The following is a 25,953-nucleotide window of genomic DNA, read 5'->3' on the forward strand; positions in this document are numbered from 1 at the left end:
TGCAGTAGGACATATCGGACTTGCTCAGAACAGGCTAATTCGTGGGTCAGGAACCATGAAGGAACCACGCTGTTAGGTGGAGTTTCTGGAGCTGAGAGTGAAGAATTCGTCCGTTGTCCTGAGAAAGCAGATCTGGTCTGTTGGGGAGAGTCCGTGGACGACGAGCGGACATGTGGAGCAGGTAAGGATACCATATCTGTCTCGGCCAAGCCGGGGCAATGAGTATGATCTGGGCCTTGTCATCTCTGATCTTGCGCCGGACCCTGTGTATCAGAGGGATCGGTGGAAAGGCGTACATGAGAGAATTGTTCCATGGGATGAGGAACGCGTCTCCTGGGGATGCAGTCCCGAATCCTACTCTGGAGCAAAATAGGTGACATTTGCAATTCTGGGTTGTGGCAAAGAGGTCTATTGATGGGGTGCCCCATTGGGAGAAGAGCTGTTGTAGTATCGCAGGGTGCAATTCCCATTCATGTTCTTTGGAGAAGTGTCTGCTGAGTGTGTTGACGGTAGTGTTGTGACAGCTGGGTAGGTACGATGCAATAATTTGTATGTGGTGTTGTATGCACCGATTCTACAATTGGATGGCTTCTATGCATAGGGAATGCAGTTGTGCTCCCTGCTTCTGTTGATGTAAAACATACATGCTATATTGTCTGTTAGGACCCGGATAGATTTGTTCTTTATGAGGGGAAGAAAGTAAAGGCAGGTTTGTCTCACTGCTCTGAGCTCTAGGAGATTTATGTGTAGACATGTCTCTGGCATGGACCAGCAGCCTTGCGCTGTGTGTCCCTCCAGATGCACTCCCCAACTGATCAGGGAAGTGTCCGTGGTGAGCATGAATGTGGGGGATTTTTTTTTAAAGGGAATGCCCATGCAAAGGTTCTCTGGTCTTGTCCACCATTGCAGGGAAGCTAGTATGTTGCTGGAGGAGTTAACAGCATGCAGAGGCTGTGCCTGCTGCGTTTGTAGTTTGAGTTGAGCCAGCCCTGAAGATATCTCATGTGCAGCCTGGTGTACTTGACCACGAAGGTGGTGGCAGCCATGTGGCCAAGAAGCTGTAGGCACATTCTTGCTGTATCCTAGGACAAACAGAGAGCGTACGCACGAGATGTATAATAGTGAGGAATCTGTTGTCTGGGAGTGAGGCTCTGGTTTGAATTCAGTCCAGGTGAGCTCCAATGAATTTGATCTGCTGCGTAGCAATCATGGTGGATTTTTGGACGTTTATTTGCAGGCCCAAGTTGTGGAAGAGGGAAACGGAGAAATGGGTAGCTTGTAGCGTCTCATCGTATGAGTTGCCCTTGATGAGGCAATCGTCTAGGTAGGGGAAATGTATGATCCCGTGTCTGTGGAGGTGGGCAATGACTACGGCTAGGATCTTGGAGAATACTCTTGGTGCTGTGGAGAGTCTGAAATGGAGTACCCTGTATTGGAAATGGTCATGATCGATTGTGAACCACAGGAAGTGTCTGTGGGCTGGATGAATGGATATATGAAAATAGGTGTCCTGTAGGACGAGGGCTGTGAACCAGTCCTTTTGTTCCAGCACAGGTATTATTGTGCCCAGTGTACCATCTTGAATTTCTGTACCCTTACGAATTTTTTCAGTCAGTGTAGGTCTAGTATAGGCCTTCATCCCCCGGTCTTTTTCTGGGTCAGAAAGTAGTGGGAGTAGAACCCTTTTCCTCGATGTTGTGTTGGCACAGATTCCACTGCTCCTATTTGTAGAAGATGAGCCACTTCCACGCGAAGCAGGTGTTCATGAAAGGGGTCCCTGAGAGGGAAGGATAGGAGCATAGGATATAAAAGGGATACAGTAACCGGACTGAACTATTTCCCGGACCCAACGGTCCTGTATAATCTGCTGCAAGGCATGGTGGAAAACCTGGAGGCAGTGGCCAAATGGGCAAGTAGGTGGTCGAGTCAAGGGGTGGTCATGCAGACCCTCGACCAATGCTTCAAAATTGTTGTTTATTTCCCGATGGGTGGGAGGTAGCTGTTTGCGCTTGATTTTGTTTGCGCCTAGGAAGTCTAGGGTGATTCTTGGGTATATCACATGGTCTGTTCTGAGGCTGGTGATACTGTTGTGTGCGTGGCCTCTGGTAAGGTTGATACCATTGTCTCCTGGGAAGGGATGGGTAGATGCCCAGGGTGTGCAGGATTGCTCTAGAATCTTTCATGGTGTGAAGGACTTTGTCGGTTTTCTTGGAAAAGAGTTTGTCTTTATCAAAGGGGAGGTCCTCCACTTTGCTCTGCAGGTCTTTAGGGATACCAGATGTAGAGAGCCAGGAAGATCTGTGCATAACAATTGCAGTTGCAGTAGTGTGGGCAGCTGTATCTGCCATGTCCAGAGATGCTTGTAGGGCCATTCTGGAGACCAGTTGGCCCTCAACAAGGACTGACTTAAAGTCTGCTCTCCTGTCCTATGGAATATGGCAGGTAAAATCAAAGAGTTTATTGTGATTATCAAAGTCATAACTTGCAAGTAGGGTGGGATAGTTTACAATTCTGAATTGCAGAGTGGAGGAGGTATAAACCTTGTGGCCCAAGATGTCAAGGCATTTGAGGTCCTTGTCCTGCGGGGTGGTCTGGTAGTCGCTGCATCCACTACAAGAGAATTTGGTTGTGGATGGAAGAATAAAAAGTCTACATCCTTAGCAGGAACATAATATTTACGTTCAGCCTTTTTGCAAGTTGGTAAAGTAGAGGCTTGGGTCTGCCAGAGAGTGTCAGCTGGTTCTAGGAATGCTTCATTTATGGGAAACGCGATCTTTGAGAGCGCAGAGGGTTGGAAGATTTTGAAGAGTTTTGTGTTGTGTCTCCTGGACCTCCTCTAAAGGGATGTCTTGGCTGAGTGCCACCCTCTTGAAAAGTTCCTGGAACTGTTAGAAGTTGTCCGCATTCTGTGGAGGCGGAGGCATGAGGGCTCCATCTGGAGCCGATGGAGAGTAAGGAGTTGGCGAATTAGGGTATGGTCCATAGCCCACCTCTTCAGAGGGGAGTTCAGGTGCTCTAGAAGTAGACAGAGATGGAGACAGAGACAAGCAAGGAGCCTGTGGTCTGGTGGAAGAAGCATGAGGGCGAGTGGCAGTAGGAGCTGCCCACGGATACCAATGAGGCCAAGGCATCAGAAAAGAAAGTTAGGTGCCACCCACAGGGGGGCAAAGTAGGGAAACTGAGGCTGGTGGTTGTGAGCCATGACCTGAGGTTCAAAAGGTCCCAGTGGAGGAGGAGAGACAGGTGGGGAGAACTCCACCTGCTGCTGCATATCAGGCTTGCTGTCAATAAAGGTAGCCAGGTCAGGTGGGGAGAGCGGCTGGTAAAAGAGTGAGTACTGTGTGTCCGGGAGTGGAGAGTTAGGCTCAGGTGCCACTGAAAGGTCGTCCTGACTCAGGAACTGTTGTTGCTGTTCCCTAGGCTCTGATTCCGCTGTGTGCAATCTGTGCTCAGAGGCGTGCACAGACTTTTTTTTGGCTTTTCCCAGTGCCGTGGGTCTCTTGTAGGCACTCTGTGGGAGGACCACTGCTGCTATCTGAGCAGCAGGGAGGCTTGGTGCCGACATTCTTTTCGGCACCAGGGCAAAGTGCGCTGTTGGCACCAGGTCTATTTTCAGTGCCGAGGAGACCTTCCTGGCACAGGAAGTCGGGTCCCTGCCTCTGCACTCCGCGGGAGCCATGGCTGAGGTGCTGGGATGGTCGGAGGCACCTGCCTTCGGTGCTGTCAGTACTGAGGGTAAGGATCTCGCAGGAGACCCTTTACCCTTGTGAAAGTCTCTGCTTGGAGACAGTTGGACTTCTTGCCTCTTTGCCTGAGAGGGTGAAGCCATGCTCCCAATTGGTTTGGACCTGGCCGGGGAGTGTGAGGGAGAGAGTTTGACATTGCCGTCTCCAGAAGTGGCTGCAGGGATTTCTGCATGAGAAGCATTTTCAGCTGCAGGTCCCTGTCATGACGAGTCCCTGTTTTGAGGCTCGTGCAATGGACACACTTGGCAGGGACGTGTGTCTCGCCAAGGCACTTCACACAATGTGAAAGTCCATCGGACCTTGGCATAGTCCTGACAGGAAGCACATTTCTTGAATCCTGAAGCCCCTGGCATTATTGAACTAGGAATTCCGGGGGAGAGTGTCTCTGCAGGAGACAAGCTTGAGGGAAAAAAGATTTTTTTTTTTTTAAACTAAGTAACTGTTCTAAGGTAGGGGAAACAACTGGGATGTTACAACTAACTATTTCTATATTCTTTGTAATTGTTTCCTTCAGAGACCAGGGAAGAGGATCAGCACTGCCCTGAGTCCCGTCTTCAGCCGAGGACAGTTGAGAAGGAACTGAGGGGGGCGCAGGACACGCGCTCTCAAGCAGACTCTAACGAGACCTCAAGACAGCAGCTGAGCATGTGAGTCCTGGCCAGGCATTGCTACTGAAGATCTCCGATCAGTGGCGCCGGGACGCACCGTCACCTAGAGTGGAGCACCCACAGGGACAGCACTCGAAGAAGAACTGAGAGATGCTGTATCTTTTATTTGAAGAAGCTCAAAACATGGTAAGTGAGATCTCAGGAACATTTAGAAAAGAAAGCATAAATCCAAGAATTAAAAAAATGAAAAATAACCATCCTAAATTTCTGCAGCTTTTGTGAATGGCAAAAACGAATATAAGATTTTTTGCATCAGCTTTTTCAGGGTCTTTTTTGGTTGTTCCAGTAATATATATAGCTTTAAATGATGAAAATCTTTTGCACTGAGGACATGAGTTATATTTAGATAGTCAACAACATAACAGGAAACCAGCTGGAAGACCAGTTGCTTGGGTGCTCAGATTATCACTCAGGCTTCATGATCTCGTAACAATAGCATCTTTGCTGTGGATTTCCAATTCAAATGAACTGATACATACTTACAGGCCAAAAATTTCCTTTTCAAACATTACATGGTTAAGGGTTTATATTTGCAATCCAAATGGCATTTATTTTTTATTTATCACACAAACATTTTTAAACGTCAATGTATGGACCCTTTGCCTCCTCAGATATTCTGGATTTATCTAAAAGAACAGAACAGAAAAATGAATTCTAAAGCAGTTTGAAAGGAGTAAGAGTCGTTTTCTGAATCCAGAGATTCAGAGATCCAACTGGGATGTTACAACTGAAGCTTATATGAACGTCTAATGTCTAGTTTTAGACAGAGGACAATGAAAAAATGGAAGCTATTCCTCTGACTTGACCCAATAGATGTCTTCCCCTCCTGCTTGCATGTTGCCTTCTTCCCTGTGATCTGAATGCTATTATAATTTTATCGCAGTTTTCATTATTTCTACCAGCTCTGTCAAATGTACTTTGATATTACACGTGTCATCCTAAATGAAGCTCTCTCTTTTGGTTACATTTCAACATGGAGATATTCTATTGCACTGGGTGAACATTTTGTAGCTACAAATTGAGATACCAGGGAGGAAAACTCCAGGATATGACTACTGTCTCCATCTTTTACAGAAGAGAGAAAGGAAGACAGAGAGTATAGATTTGAAAAGGATATAGAGAGAATAAACAGACAACTGAAGTGTGGTGCTGTAATTCCACTCAAGGATTCTGGCAATATCGCACATGGAAGTTACCCTTGAAACATTAGATCCCCTTGATTAAAATCTATGACTTAAATGAGACTCATCTGTAATTTTATATAATCAAAGATCTGAGTTCTAGCTGTAGGCCCTGTGCAAGTTCCTGTCCTCTCTATGATGTCATTCCTCTTTCCCTCTTCTCACCACGACTTCTTCATCTGACCTTGATCCTCCACTCACCTTGTGCCTGATCTGTTTTCACCTTGTACAGCCTCCTTCACTTGCTGAGCATCTCTCATCTACCCCCTTATTACAACCTTGCTCTGTGGTGCCAGCAGTTCTACACTGATTAACACCAAACACACTCAGGAGGCACTGATAAAGCAAATCTCAAAATTCACAAATTGCAACATTTATTTACATGAGCTGCAGTGGATTTATGTGGCAGATTTTCAAAAGTGCTCAGCATGCACAATTGGGGGCAGATTTTCAGAAGACCTCAGAGCTCAATATGCTGAACTCTTTTGGAAACTTGGCTACTTATTTTGGAGCACAAATGTTAGCTGAGCTCCAGTTGTGGGTTCTGGGCATTTGAACATGCACTCTTTTGAAAATCTAGCTTCTTGCACCCCTGCTCAAAACAGTAAGGGAGAAGAATGTACACTGAGATGTCACAAACAGGATGGGCTTCATTAGGCTGGTAAATATTGCTAATGATGGGGGCTAGCAGTGGACTTGATGCAAAATGCGGCTTAATTCTAAATCTCTATTCACCAGAGAATGAATCACATTTAGTCTGTTCCATTCACTGTCTGTAAACTAACAAAGTCTCAGTAGCTTTCAAGGTGCTGTCAATGAATATTTGGGTCTGAGAACAGCAAATAAAATCTCTTAAATCTTGATTTCCAGTATAAAGGTTACATTTCTGACCCTGGCTAATTAACTGTACCTCAGGGAAGAACAAAAAAGACAGAGAAATGGACAAAGAATGTCTGCCAGCAAGAAGCTGGCGACTTTACTGAATTCCCTTCTTCTTCCTCAAGCTCTGCTGCAACTGGAGGGGTTACAACCTGGAAGCTGCTAGAATCTTTGTCAAAGAATGCAGATAAGATGCAGTCAAGCCGAGATGAAGTATTTTAATACTGAGAAATAAGGCGGAATCACTAGAATTCACATTTACTGAGAGCAAGTTGAAATCTTCATATGTGAAAATGATACACAAGGAGTTTTATAAGACAAAATGTTGACTGAGATCCTTGAGATTTAAAAATATCCATTAAAACAAGGTTTTTGCATAAATTGCAAACTAGACAGAGAAAATCAAGCCAGTGCTTAAAATCTTAGCGCTACTGGCTTCTTGAGATACAAACCCATTAAGGACAGAGTGAAGTGATGGAACAAAAAACATCTTTTCTGCAGCCTGGGTGAGTGTTAATGTGGCAATTCAGGGCTGCTCCATGGGCTGAAGTGGCTCCTGACATAACTTAGACAGTCATGCAGGGGCTGCTTATGGGCAGCAGCACCACCCACAATCACTTAGTGCTATGAGCTGTGGCCCTGTCCTGAAACACCCCTCCTGTCCTCAGCCCAGCCCTGGCATGCCCTTCTTGTCAATGGTTATGAGGGGGTCCTCAGAAAACAGCCCATAGCTGTTGTCTTCCTCAATTTCTGTGCTGGAGGAATTCTCCTCCAGCTATATTCAGGGGTTTTAGATCCCCTTTATGCTACTGCAGACCTTTTACAAAGTGTTAAGAGGCTAGAACGGGGTAAGAATCTCACCCCTAGAATGCTGCTAAGGAAACCCTTATAAAGGACAGATAGAACAAATTACAGCAAGCAGCACAATAGCAGCCATTGGTTGCAGAGGCAGAGAAAGGCTTCTTCTGGCTGCCCAGAAAAAAAGAGCTAACAGAAATTGATAGCTGCAAAATTCTTCTACTCCCTGACCTGAGCCCTGCTACACAGCAATGGAAAAATGTGCTGAATAGTGTCAAAATAATTTTACTGCTCAAGGCATTTCAGTTTTACTCCTGTGTCTAGAAAAACTGAACAACATACTCACGAAAAAAAATACTTGTTTTGGGAGTCTAATTCAGTTACTGTCTAAGGTAAAAGGAAGCAAACTTACAGCAGACAACCCCATAAATGTCCATCTGGAAGAACAGTAGAAGCATAATAGTGCAAGAACCAGTAGTGCTTTTGTTATATTGTCTCATACAACTGATAACGTGTCAAACAAGACTTTACTAACCTTTAATAGTTAGAGAATACACTATTTTATATATATGCTCTCTGTACTCTTTGTCTAAATCAGGTAGTCCTGAGATACTAGCTGAAGTTGATAAATCTGTGGAATGTAGTTGGCTAAATACTGAGAATATCTGAAGCTTTATAGAGGGGGTGATAGTCAGTTTTACTATACAAGAACACTACCCCGAGAACAAAGTACTTCTTTGTTAATGTAACAAATTACTTGTAAATTCGCCATTGCCTTCCCCCAGTAAATTGAGGATAGATTTTTCCCATTATAGATATATGTAGTATGTGTCTTTGCTAAAGTACAGCTCCTTCACTGACCGTGGCCAACGAGGAACTAAATGAAATATTAATCCCATTCTCTGTATGGTGCAGAGGTGTTTGTGCTTTATGCTGCAGCCACTGCCCTCCTGGGTGAAAAAACCTCTGCCAGCAACAAAAAATCTTTAAAACTCAGGGAATTTTGCTAGTCTTGCTCTATGGAGCTAAGACTCAGGAGTTTTTAGAGAACGGAGATAATGTAGACAGGGGGATAATCTGGTCTTTAATTTTTACAAAATTGTATAAATACCTTCTAAAACTCACCTAATGAAACCATCCCGAAATATCATAACATAAGGGATCATAGCTCATATATCAGTACAGTAGTTTTAAAATTTGTTTATTTACTGTGGGAAAGATATGTCAAATGAGTGATGTTTGCAAGTTGTTGCATTTTGTTCTGAGGCAGTGAATGGATAATAGAGTCCAATTGGAACCCCAAACCTGGGAGTAAAACAACAGTTGAGGTGAGGAGGATAGTCTTAAATTCCACTGACCATTCATATTTAACCCTGCAGGTCAGAAAATAACCAAACCTTAACATGAATCACAATACATGTAAGTGGAAATTTTCAGAACTTTCTACAAAGAGAGACTTTTTGGAAATAAAGCAACTGAAATTCACAGAGTTCTTTATCAGTCCAACTGATTCAGAATTTGGACAGAAGGTGCAGGAATTTCCTGGATTCTTTTTTTCTGGATCTAACTCATCTAGTTCTGAGTTTTATGTTTTATTCCCACTCATTTTCTCAGCTACTCTCTAGCTATCTGCTGTTTAGTCTACAATGCCGAAGGTCCACTTATCACAGCATAAGATTTTTTAATATACTACTTAATTGAAAAGATGGATTGGGAGGGAAAAAAGCCAGTCAGGGAAACAGAGGGAAGATGTTGGAGGAGAGCAGTAGTTGGCATACCTTCCCTTTGTTGAAGTAGTGGATAATCTTCCGGCACAGCCCCTCCTTACGTTGCCACTCTGTCTGTGATGGGTAGTGCAAGAACTCTCGCAGAGGTCTGTCTTCCCACTGAAGTAGCTCACAGTACAGAAGCAATGTAAATGCAGCCTCTGTTAGAACAACAATCAGTGAAGACTGAGTAAATTACGACAAATAAATACAATTAATGGGTTTGATTTGCACTTGGATTTGTCAACCAAATCATGATCTGAAATTTACCTACAGAATAATCCAGTGGGGAACAAAGTTCCTGAAAAGTAAGATCCCCTTTCTGAAACATCTGAGAGATGGAAGCTACTTGGTCAGTGGATCAACAACTTCATGCTGCAGCATTACAAAGATGACATGTCCTGGTCATTCAGTGGAAAATGTGTTAAGACTCCATTCCCATCATGTGGACAGGGAATAGGGAGCTAACATGATGGGTTTTCGCAACAGCTATCTAACTGTAGCACCAATTACACTTTCTTGATGAATGTTCTCTGAAATGGAAAAAGCACCTTACTAATGTTTGTACTTTCCCCTTCAAAGTCATCTTTCTAACTTCCCCCAAGTTCCCCAAAGTTGTGCAGATGTATATAATTTAAAAATAGATGCTCATCTTTCAACTGAGCTATAAACATAGCAACATATCAGACTGCTAATGCTTTTATGATTCATTTCTCCTTAGGTTTTCTCCCTCGCTTATAAACACCTCCTGAACAAGATACATGACTAACGTGGATTCTGCCAATACCGAATATTAGCAAAGGGCTACCATCCACAACGTCCCTTCAACACCCTTTTTCCTTGATGTACTGTTTCAAAATCAACCTCTTCATTAGGTTTCTAAATTTACAAACTGGTCTGTTTCTTAAAGGGCATCAAAGCAAGTTCATTAGCAATATGAAACAACAGGGCTTCTAACTCTTCTAATTGCAGTAGCTGATCTTCACAAAAATTCCTAGAAAAGTATTTGATGAATATTCAAAGAGAATGCTGGGAGACTCAACACTTCTGGCCTGCTTTCTAACAGACCCTGAAGAAAGCCTCCTCATTCATTACTAACCAGTGTAGTTCTCAGCCTGTAAGTGCATGTCACACAGCTTGTGGATGTAGCGGATATACATCTCTTCCTTGTTAATTTCAGATTTATAAAAGTTCTGAAAAAGAGTTGAAAATTAATATTCAGAAACAATCTTGAGAAACTTTTTCAGTGTAAAATAATCCCCTACTTCTCGGCAGCTAATAGAAACTAAATATAATATGAAGAAAGTGCATTAATAATATGAAAGATTGGGCCTAATACTGCATTAATTTAAACTAGTGTAAATGAGGAGTAACTCCACTAACTTCAATGAAGTTATGCTGGACTTAACATGAGTGCAAAGGAGAAAATAATCAGGCCCATTGTATCCACATAAATATGAGTGTGAGAGAGTAAGGTACAAGAGAGTGAATGCCCACAAATATGTCTTGGTGATTCATTCCCTCTGCACTCTAAAAATACTACTGCCATCTCGAGAATCTACAGAAAAGGAGATGTGAGTGGGGGAGTGTTTGTACAGGAGGAGATTAAAGAGGAGGAAGGGAAAAGGATAAAATGCCTGTAGAAATATTCTTTGCTAAGAGTCACACTTGCTCATCTGCTCTGCTCTCTTGCCTCCTGTCTCAATGGAACCATTTTACTACACACTCCTGTAAATTCAAAATGGAAAAAACCCTAAATTTTCATCTGCAGCATGCTGAGGCTATTAATCCTCCCTGCAGATCACCATACCTAAACCTTACCATTCCAGATTAAAATACTGTGTATAGGATCATGATGCACAGGTCAATAAATACAAAAAGAAAGTGTTCTTACCATCAGGTTAACAGTGCAGCCAATCTTTTTGTTTTCTGTTTCATCTCCTTTCATGCAGTCCCTGAAAAGAGAAACACTGTTGAGATATTTAGACTGCAAGAGCGTATTTCTTAACTAAAAATGAAACTGTTCTAGAACCAGAATTCTCTCAGATGCAAAAACAATAGTTAAGGCTAAAGTTTATTCTTAAAGCACCCCTCAAAAGAGACTCCATACAGTGCACATCTAAAGAAGTTATTTAAGAAAGTTAGTCTTCAAATGAGCAAAATTTTAAAGTTAATTTAGTGCTATTAAAGGGTTCTGGATTGAGTGCCTTAGAGACAAGAGTTACCTTTTCCGTAACTGGTGTTCTTTGAGATGTGTTGCTCATGTCTATTCCACAATAGGTGTGCATGCTTACCATGTGCACTGCTGCCGGAAGTTTTTCCCCAAGCAGTACCCATAGGGGGGAGCGCCCCCCACGACCCTTGGAGTGGCACCTGCCTGGCACGGTGTAAGGGGAGCTGTGCACTCCTCCCACCCTCAGTTTCTTTTTGCCAGACAACTCCAACAGAGGGGAAGGAGGGTGGGATGTGGAACAGACATGAGCAACACATCTTGAAGAACACTGGTTACGGAAAAGGTAACTGTCTTTTCTTCTTTGAGTGATTGCTCATGTGTATTCCACAACAGGTGATTCCAAGCTATATCTGTTGGAGGTGGGTAGGAGTTCACAAATTCCCAGGATGGAGGACAGCCCTGCTGAACCTGGCATTATCCCTGGTCTGGGGAACGATCGCATAGTGTGAGGTGAACGTGTGAACCGAAGACCACGTGGCGGCCCTACAAATGTCCTGGATGGGAACGTGGGCCACAAAGGCAGCCTACAAGGTCTGCACCTGAGTCGAGCGTGCCCTCACAGTGGGTGGCGGGGGGACACCTGCCAGCTCATAATAGGAAGAGATGCACGAAGTGATCCAATTGGAAAGCCGCTGAGTGGAAATTGGCTAGCCCCTCAGCTGAGGCGACAAACAGTTGCGAGGACTTTCTGAACGGCTTAGTCCGCTCGAGGTAGAAAGCCAGAGCTGCCACACATCAAGCATGTGAAGATGGCGCTCCTCACTTGAGGCCTGGGGCAGAGGACTGGTAGAAAAATATCCTGACCCATGTGGTAGGCGGAGATCACCTTTGGGAGGAATGTGGGGTGTGGGAGGAGCTGGACCTTGTCCTTATGAAAGATTGTGTACAGCGGCTTGGAGGTCAGGGCCCTGAGCTCTGAGCCTCGCCTGCCCGATGTGATTGCAACCAGGAAGGCCACCTTCCATGACAAGTGAGATCAGGAGCACGTGGCCAGTGGTTTAAACGGGGGCCCCATGAGGTGAGCCAACACCAGGTTTAGGTCTGGGGGTCCAGAATATGGAAAAAGACAGTCCAAACCCTTAAGGAACCAGCCAGTCATAGCATGGGAAAATACTGTGTGCCCTTGCACTGGCAGATGGAAGGCAGGTATAGCTGCCAGGTGCACCTGGACTGACGAGGGTGCCAGGCCCTGGGCCCTCAGGTGGAGGAGGTAATCAAGGATAAGATGGATCGGTGCGGTCACTGGGGAGACACCCTGGTCCACCGCCCACCTAGAAAACCGGGACCACTTCGCCAAATAAGTGCAGAGAGTGGAGGGCCGTCTTGAGGAGGATGCACTGAATCTGCTCTGAGCACGTCCTTTCCTCTCCACCTAACCATTGAGCAGCCACACCGTGAGGTGAAGAGCCGCGACGTAGGGATGGAGGAGGTGGCCGCAGTCCTGAGAGAGCAGGTCCGGGCGGAGTGGCAACGGCCATGGCAGAGCTACCGCCAGGCCTGTGAGGGTCCCGTACCAATGCTGACTGGGCCACGCCAGGGCAATCAGGGCCCTTGTCCGACGGCTCCTCCATCTCCTCTGCCTGGAGGTGTAGGCTTGCTGCTACACACTTTAAGAGTTCTTGGTGTTCCCTAGAGTCCTCCTGTGGGACGGAGGGGGGCGGGGCTGCAATCGCCTCCTCCAGGCAGGGTGAAGAGGCTGGTGCGGTCCTATGGGTGTCGGCTGGCACCGGAGGGTCCACCACCTGGTTGGACTCCGGGCATGGTGCTGAGGATGTATGTCCCACTGACTCCTTTCTCGGGGGTCTGGAGAGGGAGGCCGATGGTGCTTCTGAAGCTCCGGTCACTAAGCGAGCTCTCACTGGAGGCTGCGCTGGAGGCCATGGTGCCCACTGGTACCACTTGGCCAGCCACGACGCTTGGTGCCACTGCACCTGCTGTGGCACCGGAGGGACCGGCTGTCCAGGTTGGCTGGCCTGGCCCATCAAAGGACGGCTACAGATGGAGACCGGGCTGGCGTACGATCCACTGCTGTCCCTTGACCTGGAGTAGTGGCGGTGCCGGGATCTATGACGGCCACGGGACTGCGATCTCGACGTGGAGGACTGGTACCGACGGTAATAGCTGCTCCGCTAACGACCTCAATGGGCGGACCCACGATGCCGAGACACCGGTGATCGACGCCTGGGGCTGCGATGTCTTGACGGAGACTTGGAGCAAGAGTTCGAGTGGGAACGGCGTTGATGATCATGCCATGACTGATTGCAGTATCCTCTCCAAGACGAGGACTGACAGCGATGCCTGCCGCGGTCCTGCTGATGTTCACCCCTTCAGGACGAGTGGTGCTGCAAGTCCGGACTGGACGGGACCCAGACAGACAGTCTGGTCAGCATCGAGGGCAATCCACCTGGACTCTGCCCCGAGTGGTCACTGGGTGGTGATCAGCCTCGGGAATGTTCCCTTGACCGAAATCGGAGATCCCAGTGGTGGCTTGCCACTGGAGCGTGGGGCTGACATCGGTGTTGCTTCAGACATGGAAAGCATTTGGACATCTGGAGAGGCCTGTTCTGAAGGGGATGGGCTACTCTGCTCAGCTTGAGTTGGAGGCCTGGGGCTTGGTGGGGATCGAGGACTGCCCAACATGGGCCTAGCCCTGGGGTGGGCAAACTTTTTGGTCCGAGGGCCACATTGGGGTTGCGTAACTGTATGGAGGGCCGGGCAGTGAAGGCTGTGCCTCCCCAAACAGCGTGGCCCTGCCCCCTATCTGCCTCATCCCACTTCCTGCCCCCTGACTGCCCCCCTCAGAATCCCCAACCCATCCAACCCGCCGATCCTTGTCCCCTGACCTCCCCCTCCCGGGACCCCCGTCCCCTATCCAACCGCACCTGCTTCCTGACTGCCCTGACTCCTATCCACATCCCTGCCCCCTGACAGCCCCCCTGGGACTCCCACCCCCTATCATAACGCCCTCTGCTCCTCATCCCCTGACCACCCCCTCCCGGGAATCCCTGCCCCTACCTGCCTCCTGGGATCCCACTCCCTTATTCAACCCCTACTGTTCCCTGTCTCCTGACTGCCCTCCCGACCCCAATCCACACCCCCACCCCGACAGGCCCCATGGGACTCCCACTCCCAACCCTCCCTGTTCCCCATCCCCTGACCGTCCCCGCAGAACCTCCGCTCCATCCAACTGCCCCTTCCTTCCTGACTGCCCCCCAGGACCTCCCCGCTCCCTTACCCAACCCCCCCACTCCCCACTCCCTTACCAGCAGCAGGAGCTCACAGTCATGACACCTGGCCAGAGCCAGTTGCACTCTCCACGCTGCCCAGCGGGAGCAGCGGGCCAGAGTGTGGCCCGTGTGGCAGCATGGTTGTGGGAGAGTGGGGATAGCGGGGGAGGGGCCGGGAACTAGGCTCCCAGGCTGGGAGCTCAGGGACCGGGTGGGACGGTCCCGCAGGCCATAGTTTGCCCACGTCTGGCCTAGCCTCTGTCCCAGATTTCCCTTGGTGCCACTGCGAAGAGGGAGTCTTCTTGGCCCTTTTGTCGTGCCCCGTGGACAGGGAGTGGTGCCGATTGGTCGATGGTACCGGAGGGTCGCCGTGTACCGACGCCTCGGTGCCAGGTACCGGTTTGGAGCGGCGTCCCAGGGGCTGGGTCAGCGCCGACTCCATTAGTATGGCCCGGAGCCTAATGTCCCTTTCCCTTTTGGTCCGAGGCATAAACGACTTGCAAATCTTGCACCTTTTGCTGATATAGGTTTTTCTCAAGCAGCGCAAACAGTCTGTGTGTGGGTCACTTCTTGGCACAGAATGCCTGCAAGAGCCGCACGACTTAAACCCCAGGGCTCAGGGCATGCTGTGGCCCGGGCTCACTGACTAACTAAACTAACTAAACAATTAACTAACTACAGGTACTAACACTGAACCAACAAACAATTCTGGGAATGAGCTACAGCAAAGCTGGAGTAGAGCAGTTCTGACGCACCTTCACTGGCAGCAAGAAGGAACAGAGGGTGGGGGGAGCGCGCAGCTCCTCTTATACCATGCTAGGCAGGCACCACTCCAGGGGTCATGAGAGGTGCTCCCCACTATGAGTACTTCTAGGGGAAAAACTTCTGGTACTGGTGCATGTGGAGAGCATGCATACCTATTGTGGAATACACATGAGCAATCACTTAAGAAGAATGAGACCTTCCATTCATTGGAAGGTTCTTCTCTTAGCTGCACTTGTCGGGTTGGTTGTGGAGCCCCCTAGAGTGGCACTCAATATATGATCCTGCCGACCCAGTACCTGTTCAGTTCCTTCTTGCTGGTTACTCCGGGGTTTGGAATGGATATGAGCAACACATCTCGAAGAATAACAGTTACAAGAGTTGAGTAACCATTTTTTTCTTCTTCGAGTGATTACCGATTCCAATTAGGTGACTCCCAAGCTGTACCTAGGTGGTGGGGTCAGAGTTAAGGAAACACTGATTGTAGCACCACTCCACTGAAGCTGCATCATCTCTGGCATGCTGGATGATGACGAAGTGAGAGCTGAAGGTATGTACCAAGGACCAAGGTGCTGCCCTGCAGATTTACTGGATCAGGACCTAGGCCAAGACTTCTGCCCACGAAGCCTGGGCCCTCGTGGAGTGTGCCATCAGAGCCGCGGACGGTACTCTGGCCAACTTATAGCACATGTGGATGCATGACGTGATCCTGGAGGATATTCTTTGAGATGAGACCAGGAGCCCTTTTATTCAGTTACTATGAACAACTGGTTTGACTTCCTGAATGGCTTAATGTGCTCAATGTAGAAAGCTAGTGCTCTCCAAACATCAAGGGAGTACAGACTCTGCTCCCAGTAACTGGCATGAGGTTTAGGGTAAAAGACAGGCAGGAAAATGTCCTGACTGGTTTGGAAGTGCAACACCAGTCAGGCCAGGTGAGGCCTGAGTTGCACCTTATGCCTGTGGAAAACCATGTAAGGTGGGTCAGATGTGAGGGCCTTTAACTCAGACACCCTCCTCACAGAAGTAATGGTGACAATTCATAGAACTACAATTCATAGAATCTCAGGTTTGGAAGGGACCTCAGGGGGTCATCTAGTCCACCCCCCTGCTCAAAGCAGGGCTAATACACAGACAGATTTTTGTCCCAAATCCCTAAATGGCCCCCTCAATGATTGAACGAACAACCCTGGGTTTAGCAGACCAATGCTCAAACCACTGAGCTATCCCTCCCCAATCAGGAAGGCCACCTTCTGTGACAGATATAGGAAGGAGTAAGTTGCCAATGGTTTGAATGGGGGCCCCATGAGCCTGCAGAGGACCAGGTTAAGGTCCCACGCAGGGACAGGCTGCCGGATCTGGGGATGTAGGCGGTCCAGACTTTTGAGGAAGCAACCAACCATAGGGTTGGTGAAGATGGATCAACCAGATGCTCCTGGGTGGAAGGCCGAGATAACAGTGAGGTGTACTCTTATGGAGGATGCTGCCAGGCCTTGATGTTTCAGGTGTATGAGGTACTCCAAGATGAGAGGTACAGGCACCTGGAGAGGGGGTGTATGACGCTGGTCACACCAACACAAGAATCTCTTCCACTTTGCCAGATACATGGCTCTAGTGGAGGGCTTCCTGCTGACGAGGAGGACCTCCCTTACTTGTTCTGATAACAGAAGTTCCATGGGGTTCAGCCATGAAGCTTCCAAGTCATGAGGTGGAGGGACTGCAGGTCGGGGTGATGGAGGTGCCATGGTCCTGAGTAAGTTGGGGAGGAGGGGTAACGTCACAGGTGCATCCACTGACAGTTCCAGGAGTGTGGTGTACCAGTGTTGTCGAGGCAACGCTGGAGCTATCAAAATTATCTCTGCCCCTTCCCTGTGGACCCTGAGCAGGACCTTATGCATGAGAGGAAACGGGGAAAAGGCATACAGCAGGTGATCTCTCCAGGGTAGCAGGAATGCATCTGTGAGTGGACCTGGACTGTGACCCTGGAAGGAGCAGAACATTGGACATTTCCTGTTGCGTCACGTGGCAAACAGGTCGACCCGGGAAAACTCCCATCTTTGGAAAACAAGGTGTATGACATCCAGCCAGATGGTCGTGTGTGTGTAAGGACCTGCTGAGGTGGTCTGCCAGTATGTTCAGAATTCCTGGTAGAAAGGAGGATTCCAGGTGAATGGAGTGGACTATGCAGAACTCCCACAGCTGGAGGGCATCCTGGCACAGGGGAGAGGAACGGGCTTCACCCTGCTTGTTCATGTAAAACATGTCGATGGTGTTCTCCATTAGAACTGAAAGGTGAACTGTCAGGCTGGAAGGAGGTTACTAGTGGAGTTCCTCAGGGATCAGTTTTGGGACCAATCTTATTTAATCTTTTTATTACTGACCTTGGCACAAAAAGTGGAGATGTGCTAATAGTTTGCAGATGACACAAAGCTGGGAGGTATTGCTAACCCAGAAGGGCTGGGATACCCTACAGGAAGATCTGGATGACCTTGTAAACTGGAGTAATAGTAATAGATGAAATGTAATAGTGAAGTGCAAGGTCATGCATTTAGGGATTAATACCAAGAATTTGGGTATAAAATTGGGGATACATCAGCTGGAAGTAACAGAGGAGGAGAAGGACCTCAGAGTATTGATTGATCACAGAATGACTATGAGCCGCCAATCGTGATATGGCTGTTAAAAAAGCTAATGGAGTTTTAGGATGCCTCAGGCGAGGTATTTCCAGCAAAAGATAGGAGGTTAGTACCGTTACACAAGAGGCACTGGGTGAACCTCATCTGGATACTGTGTGCCGTTCTGGTTCCCAGTTCAAGAAGATGATTCAAACTGGAACAGGTTCAGGACGGGCTACTAGGAAAACTGGAAAACCTGTCTTATGAAAGGAGGCTGAAAGCTTGGCTGTTTAGCCTAACCAAAGAGGGTTGAGGGGGATATGATTGCTCTTTATAAATATATCGGGATAATATTAGGAAGGGAAAGGAATTATTTAAGCTAGTACCAAGGATATAAACTGGACACGGAAGTTAGACTTGAAATTAGGCGAAGGTTTCTAACCATTAGAGGGGTGAAGTTCTGGAACAGCCTTCCAAGGGGAGTAGTGGGGGAAAGACCTATCTGGCTTTAAGACTAATTCTGGCAATTAATTTGGCAACTGACCTGTTGATTATCAGCAGGTAAGTATGCCCAGTGGTCTGTGAATGGGATTAGATGGGATGGGATTTGAGTTACAGCAGAGAATTCTTTCCTGGTGCTGGCTGAGTGAGTCTTGCCCACGTGCTCAGGGTTTAACTGATCGCCATATTTGGGGTCGGGAAGGAATTTTCCTCCAGGGCAGATTGGCAGAGGCCCTGGAGGTTTTTCATCTTCCTCTGCAGCATGGAGCACGGGTCACTTGCTGGAGGATTCTCTGCAGTCTGAAGTCTTCAAACCACAATTTGAGGACTTCAATAACTCAGACATAGGTTAGGGGTTTGTTAAAGGAGTGGGTGGCTGAGATTCTGTGGCCAGCATTGTGCAGGAGGTCAGACTAGATGATCATAATGGTCCCTTCTGACCTTAAAGTCTATGAGTCTATGAACTGCTATGCACTGGCCTTGTACTCAGGCCTGAAAGGCCTGACAGGCTAGGCACACTTCCCTCAGATCTTTGATGTTGATATGTAGGGAGAGCTCATCCTGAGGCCACAGGTCCTGTGTCTGGAAGTCTCCCAGATGTGCACCCCACCCCAGAGCTGATGCGGCCCTAACCAGGGACAAGGAAGGCTGAGGGTTGTGGAAGGGGACTCCTTCGCACACTGCTTGAGGGTTGAGCCACCGGTAGAGGGACACGAGGACCTGCCTTGGCACCGTGACCACTGAATTCAAGCTGTTGCACCCTGGGAGGTAAGCTGAGGTGAGCCATGCCTGTAACGGTCTGAGCTGCAGCCTGGAGTGCTGGGTCACAAGCAGCCATGTGGCCGAGGAGACTCAGGCACTCCCTTCTTATTGTGTTTGGGATTTGCTGGAGGCTTTGAATTATGTCCATGATGGCTCAGAATCGGGTCTCTGGCAGAAGTTCTCACACCTGAACCGAATCTAACACCGTCCCAATGAATTCTATTCTTTGGGTCGGTTCCAAGGTCAACTTCCCCAAGTTGAGGAGGAGACCCAGTAGCTCAAACGTATACCTGACCAAATGGATGTGGGACTGCACCTGCCCCCTGGTGCGGTTCTTGAGCAGCCAGTTGTCAAATAGGGGTATATTGCACCTGTTGTCAACAGAGGAAAGCAGCCATGACTGACATGCACTTGGTGAACACTTGGGGGACTGTTGAGAGGCCGAATGGTAGGACAGTGAATTGGTAATGCTTGTGGTTGACCACAAAGCATAGGAAGTGCTGGTGTGTGGGAAGAATCGCTATATGGAAATATGCAACCTTCATGTCGAGGGCGGCATACCAGTCTCCCAGATCTGATTCAGGGAGTGGATAATGGTGCCCAGGGAGACCATGCAGAACTTCAACTTTACCATGAATTTGTTGAGTCTGCGCAGATCTAGAATGGATCTAAGACCCCCCCTTGGCCTTGGGGATTAGGAAGTATCGGGAATAGAATACCTTCCCCCTTAACTCCTGAGGAACCTCCTCCACTGTGCCTAAACCTCCTGGATAAGGAGTTGCTCATGAGAAGGGTCCCTGAAGAGGGATGGGGAAGGGGGGTTGGAGGGAGGGTAGGAGCAAAACTGGAGAAAATATCCCACTTCCACCATATGGAGGACCTAGCAGTCCGAAATTATTTGGGACCAAGCATTGTAGAAGTGAGACAGACGATTCAAAAAAGAGGGAGAAAGATCTGGAATTGAAGCTGGTGCACCATCCTTGGGCGCCCCTTCAAAAGGCCTGCTTGGAACTCAACAATGGTTTAGTTGGGCCCGGCCCAGAAGGAGGGTTGGAAGGCTTCCTTTTGCTATTCCTGTCCCTTTTCCTGTAAAAGTCCTTTCTCGGCCGAGGATGGTAGGAGTGCTGCTGCTGCTACTGGGGCTTGAAATGTTTGCATTGGGTTGCTGGGGTATGCACATCCAAAGATTTCAGAGTAGCCCTTAAGTATTTTAGGCTATGCAGCCGAGAGTCAGTCTGCTCCACAAACAGGCCCGCCTCATCAAAAGGCAGGTCCTGCATCGTCTGTTGAACCTCGGGCAGGAGGCCCGAAGCCTGCAACCAGGAGCTACACCTAATGGTGATACCGGAGAACAAGGTGCGCACCACCGAGTCCGCACCATCTAGTGAGGCCTGTAAAGAGGCCAGTATCACTGCCTTGCCTTCCTCCACGATTGCGCCAAACTCCTCCCTGGACTCTGTTGGCACCAGCTCCTTGAATTTGAGCATCGAGTTCCAGGAGATGAAAGTATCAGAGGGGTAGCCATGTTAGTCTGGATCTATAAAAGCAGAAAAGAGTCCTGTGGTACCTTATAGGCTAACAGACGTATAGGACCATGAGCTTTCGTGGGTGAATACCCACTTCGTCGGATGCATGAGATGAAACTATACCAGCTCAGAATTGTCTACTGATTGGCAATCCTGAGTTGGAGCCCCCCCCTCCTCCCCGCGGAGCTTGGTGTCCTTGGACTTAGGCGCTGAGGCTTGTTGCCCCTGCCTCTCCTTCTCATTCACTACCACAACCAACAAAGAACAAGGCTGCGGGTGCGTGAAAAGGTATTCGTACCCCGTCAATGGGATGAAATATTTCCTCTCAACGCCCTTGGCGGTGGGATGGATCGAGGCTGGGGTCTGCCAGATGGTCTTGGCATTGGCCTGTATGGTCTTGATGGGGGCAGAGCCACCCTCAAAGGACCTTCTGGGGCCAAGATGTCGACCACTGGGTCCTCCAACTCCATCACCTCCTCGGCCTGTGGACCCATGTTGTGTCCCATCCTGTGAAGAGGTCCTGGTGGGCACGGCTGTCTATTGGGGTAGGTGCAGAGACAGAAGTGCTTGCAACAGCTGCGTCTGGGGAGGAGGATGAGGAGGCTAATTGGGGAATAGGGTCCTCCTGTCCCTCCTGCTTGTCAAGGACCTCTCATCCTGTCTCGCTCGCTGAACCAGGTAGACAACAGTCTGCTCAGGAATTGGAGTTGGTTCCATGGGTGGGATATGGGCATGACACCTCCTCGGCACCCCTAGGGTTGGGGCGACTGGTGGAAGCCTCCGGCACCTGTGGTTGAGAGGTGGCCAATTGGAAGCCTTTAGACTGGGCGCCCTGCGCTTGGTAGTACGCTCAGGGGGTCCAAAATGGCCACTGTGGTGGTCCCTGCCACTGAGCAGGCCATGGCCTTGTGCCCACCTCAGAGCATCCATGGCCCAACTGGTGCCAACCCCACTCTGAGTATCTAGATCCCATCTCCAAGTCCGAAGACCGGGATCGGGAATGCCATGGCCAGGGTGGTGACAAGAGGAGCTGATCCTGCAGGCAGCGCTGCACTGGGGAGTGGTGTTTCAATGCCAGAGAGCGGTGCTGCGAGGCTGGAGAGCGGTGCTGTGAGGCTGGAGTAGCATCGCGATCTGGAGATGTGTGGGGTTGCTGAGTGGCACTGGGACTGGTGCTGGAAGTGGGACCTGCTGCGCGACACAGATCAATGTGCAGATAAGCGTTGCGAGTGGAAGCACTGGTGTGACCTGGAGCGGTGCTGCGAGTCCAACCAGTGCCATGATTGCGAGCTGTGCTGGGACCCCTAGCGATGCCGTGATTTTAGCAGCGCGGTCAAAGGATGGAGCATCACCAGTTTGCCTCAAGATGGTGCCATGGTGACCTCGGCGCTGTCATAGTGATGAGTTCTCTCATGACCTCAAAGGTGTCCGGGGTGGATGGCACTTCCACCTCAATGAATGGGCAGAGGAGTCTGAAAACACTAGATTCGATAGTCCCCCTTGCAGGGCCGAAGTCAACAGTGCCATCTCCACAGACTTCAGCGCTGGGTACTCCTCTTGAGGACACGCCCCATTGGCCGGCTGTAGAGAGGAGAACCTTTGGGATGGAGAGCTGCTCTTCCCTTGCTTCTGGTGCCGCTTCTGTGCCAGAGAGTGGTGCCGGGTTGATCCTGCCGATTTTGGTGCCGCAGGTGTCTGCCAGTGTTCTTCCACAGTGCCACTTCCACCACTGTCATTGGGGCGCTATGCACCGACGAACTCGGTGCCGGGTCTTGCTGCGCCAGTGGAGGCTCTGGTCTAAGTGCCTCCTCCATAAGGAGCTGTTTGAGGCGAAAGTCTTGCTCCTTTTTGGTTCTGGAGCGAAACCCCTTACAAATCCTGCACCTGTCGGCTTGGTGAGCCTCCCCCAGACACTTCAGACAAGCATCATGGGGGTTGCCCGTTGGCATGGGTTTGCTGCAGGACTTGCAGGGCTTGAACCCCTGAGACTCGGGCATGTAAGCCCTCCCAAGGAAAAGCGGTTGGGATAGAGGGTAGACCCCGCCCCCCAGCCCAACTGCTAACTACCACCTAAGAACTAACTAATAAGTACAGAGAACACAAACAAAGCTAGGGAAATGTGGTAGAACTTCCTGAGCAAGACGTCACAGTTCCAACAATCATCACTGGTGGTAAGTAGGAATTGTGGAGGCGTCAGGTTTGCAGGGTCATATATTGAGCGCCATGAAGGTGCCACTCCAGGGGGCTCCACAGTCGACCCGATGGGTGCTGCTAGGGGAAAAACTTTCCAACAACTGTGCATGTGGAGTGCACACCTAATTGGAATCAATATGAACAATCACTTGAAGAAGAACTGGAGGTTTTGTCATGTGGGCGGGGACAACTGGGGCTTCTGGCACATGAACATGAAAAATTATTTGAGATTGTTGAATAAAGCCCCACCCCCATGTGAGAGGGGCTAGAGTAGGCCAGAGAGGCTGCGCAGGCCGGCAGCCAATCAGGAAAGGGCTGGGAGCCAATGGGGGCCAAGATTGGAGAGAGCCAATCAGGGCTCAGCTTGGCCCTCTATAAAGGCTGCCCAGAAGAGCAGCAGGCAGTCTCTCCCAGACCTTCAGAGGGGAAGGTCTGTCTTCTGAGTGAGGAGACCCGCACCTGGGACAGCGCAGCGCAGTGCTGGGCAGGCTTGGGGGAGTAGAAGGGAACTCCAGCCCGCTACCTGCCAGGCTGCAGGCCCTGAGGGAAGGGCCTGGCCAGTGCAAAGGGGCCAAAGGGGAAGCGGCCCAGGGAGAGAGGCGCACAAGGGAGAGGAGGAGGGCAGGAAGGCTGCCACCAAAGGGTCCCTGGGTCGGGATCCAGTGTAGAGGGTGGGCCTGGGTCCCCCCTTTTCATGAACACCTAGTTAGTGGATGTGGTGATAGTGGACTGCCCTAGACCCTTAACACTAGGGTTTAGACTTTGGGGTGTGGTTGACCATGGTGGCTGGGGTGCAGAGACCCCCAGAAGCGGGTGAGACCGGAGGGCAGTGTCCTGAAGAGGATGTTGCTGAGCAGGAAGTGTGGGTCCAGACAACAACAAAGGAGCAGAGGACAGATGGGACACCATCAGCAGTGGGCGCTCCACCAAGGTACTGAGCTAATTCTTGGAGTGACCAGCGGGAGGCATGGTGGTGCTTTTAAAAATGTCTCCCTTAGCTGAGTTAGAAGGCATGATGTTAGACTTTGATGAATCAGGGCCAAATATTCTAAGAAGAGAGTCAGATTAATAACTTCTAACATTTCTATAGTACTTTAGCCTCATCATCAAGTAAACTAAACACTAGTTTCTTCATTCTGACAATTTATCAAGAATGAACAAGAAGTAAATGAGAATGTGTGCATCCACTGCCTTAATTCAGAAACCAACAGTTATGTGTGATGGTTGCACTCACATTACTCCACACCAACAAATTAACTGATTGCTTTAAAACCAATACAAAACAGTTCTCTATACAAAAAGAATTCTGTACACCTTTCTTGCAGAATGCTAGAATACTTATACTCAGAACACTTTATTGCTGTGACCAGGTACCTGTAGTCAAGGAGACGCTCCATGAGGCGAGTAACTGATGTAACAAAAGAGACGCCAGTCTCCCGCCATGTCTCTTGTTCAATCTTCTCCAGCAGGCTGTTTGGAAATGAAGAGGCAGCATATGAGGCTTTTCTGGAAATGGTATAGATCCTAGAGGGAGCCAGGAGCAACTTTCTCTCTCTCTCATACAGAAGACTGAGAGAATTACAGTCTTACCTGGGGTAGGGCCCAAAGAGCTGGGTTCTACTCCATGCAGCATGAAGCAAAGACAAGAAAAGATGGAATTCGCAGCAAAAGGTAAAATTTCCTATCACAATACTGTTTCAAACATAGGAACAAGAACATTGAACATAACAAAAACTGGTTCCCAAGCTGCTAATGGTAGCTGCTTATATCAATGGAAAGCTATGACTGGGAAGGAGCCTAAACCCACTGTAACACATTTTATGTCCTCAGTTAAACTGTTAAATTCTGGTTTCTAATGAGCAATCCCAGTTCAACATCTTGCATCACAACTGTTATCAGAGATATCATCAGCCGAAGCAAGGGAAACACAGAACATTGTTTTTGCCAGGTAAATAAAAAGAGAAACAATTTTTCCATTATTTTTTTTTCAAATGTATTTGCCATTTTTGCATGTACACTGATGAAGCCAAACTTCCAAAAAGTGGTTTCCATTTGTGTGCACTCAAATAAAGTGCATACTTTCTGTGTATTAACATAGAGGTGCACAGGTTATAGATTTACCTTCATACCCAAAATAATGTGTGTGCACAAATAAATTCTATAATTTCCATCCAGAGGTGTTGGTGCACCAACAATGCATGTAGATGTTTGCATACATCAAGCTGCACGCACATAAATGGAGACTGGATTGAGATCCTTTTGAAAATTTGCCCTATATTCTGTTACTGATCTCAGAGGGACCACTGGATCAATTAGAGAGTCAAGATTTAACTCAGCGGAGATCAGAGTGGGTCACAATATATGCCTTCAAACCAAGATCACCATTCAACAAGGGAGGCATTTGAAAATCAGACTTGGACATACAGCTCAGCACCCTAGAACTAACAATGTGGGAGGATCAGATCTTGAGATTTCAGGTTAGCTGCCTACTATCATTATTGTTTCTTGGGTTGGAAGGGACTGGAAATGCTGTGAACTGACAGGCTTTGGAAGGAGCAGTTTCCAACTTTCAATTAATGTATGACCTTCAAGAGCAAGGTAAGCAAAGGGAGAAAATGGAGGGAAATCCTAGATGCCCCCAAACTGGTTTGAACTGCTTGATGGTTTAGCTGGCTCTCTGAACAGTCTGAAGACTATGATTTCACACAGTGATGTCACAAAGCTGAGCACTGGCACATCTAGTGTGTCTGTGATAGGAACGTAGAAACCACTTGGCACACTGGATACTGTAACCTATGCAGCATTGATACAACACGGTTACTCACCTTGTAACTCTTGTTCTTCGAGATGTGTTGCTCATATCCATTCCAGTAGGTGTACGTGCTGCGCGTGCACGTTCGTCGGAAAACTTTTACCCTAGCAACTCCAGCGGGCCGGCAGGTCACCCCCTAGAATGGCGCCACTTTGGTGGGTGATATATACCCCTGCCGGCCTGCCCGCTCCTCAGTTCCTTCTTGCCGGCTACTCCGACAGTGGGGAAGGAGGGCGGGTGTGGAATGGATATGAGCAACACATCTCGAAGAACAACAGTTACAA

General features: G+C 48.6%; 1 protein-coding gene across 10 annotated transcripts in view; it reads right to left on the minus strand.

Annotated features, from left to right (window-relative positions):
• The window catches only part of DOCK3 (dedicator of cytokinesis 3), a 605,476-nt gene that overhangs the window by 61,956 nt on the left and 517,567 nt on the right, over positions 1 to 25,953 (minus strand). For 9 of the 10 annotated variants that reach the window (XM_032805794.2, XM_032805795.2, XM_032805798.2 and 6 more), the window contains 5 exons: positions 24,448 to 24,474; positions 24,232 to 24,327; positions 10,933 to 10,993; positions 10,138 to 10,231; positions 9,051 to 9,199 (listed from right to left, as the gene is read on the minus strand). In XM_032805794.2, coding sequence (XP_032661685.1) covers positions 9,051 to 9,199; positions 10,138 to 10,231; positions 10,933 to 10,993; positions 24,232 to 24,327; positions 24,448 to 24,474 — 427 coding nt within the window. The remainder of the gene's footprint in view (positions 1 to 9,050; positions 9,200 to 10,137; positions 10,232 to 10,932; positions 10,994 to 24,231; positions 24,328 to 24,447; positions 24,475 to 25,953) is intronic. The other variant, XM_032805793.2, reaches the window with a different exon arrangement.

The sequence above is a fragment of the Chelonoidis abingdonii genome, chromosome 16, assembly GCF_003597395.2.
Source record: "Chelonoidis abingdonii isolate Lonesome George chromosome 16, CheloAbing_2.0, whole genome shotgun sequence".
NCBI lineage: Eukaryota > Metazoa > Chordata > Testudines > Testudinidae > Chelonoidis > Chelonoidis abingdonii.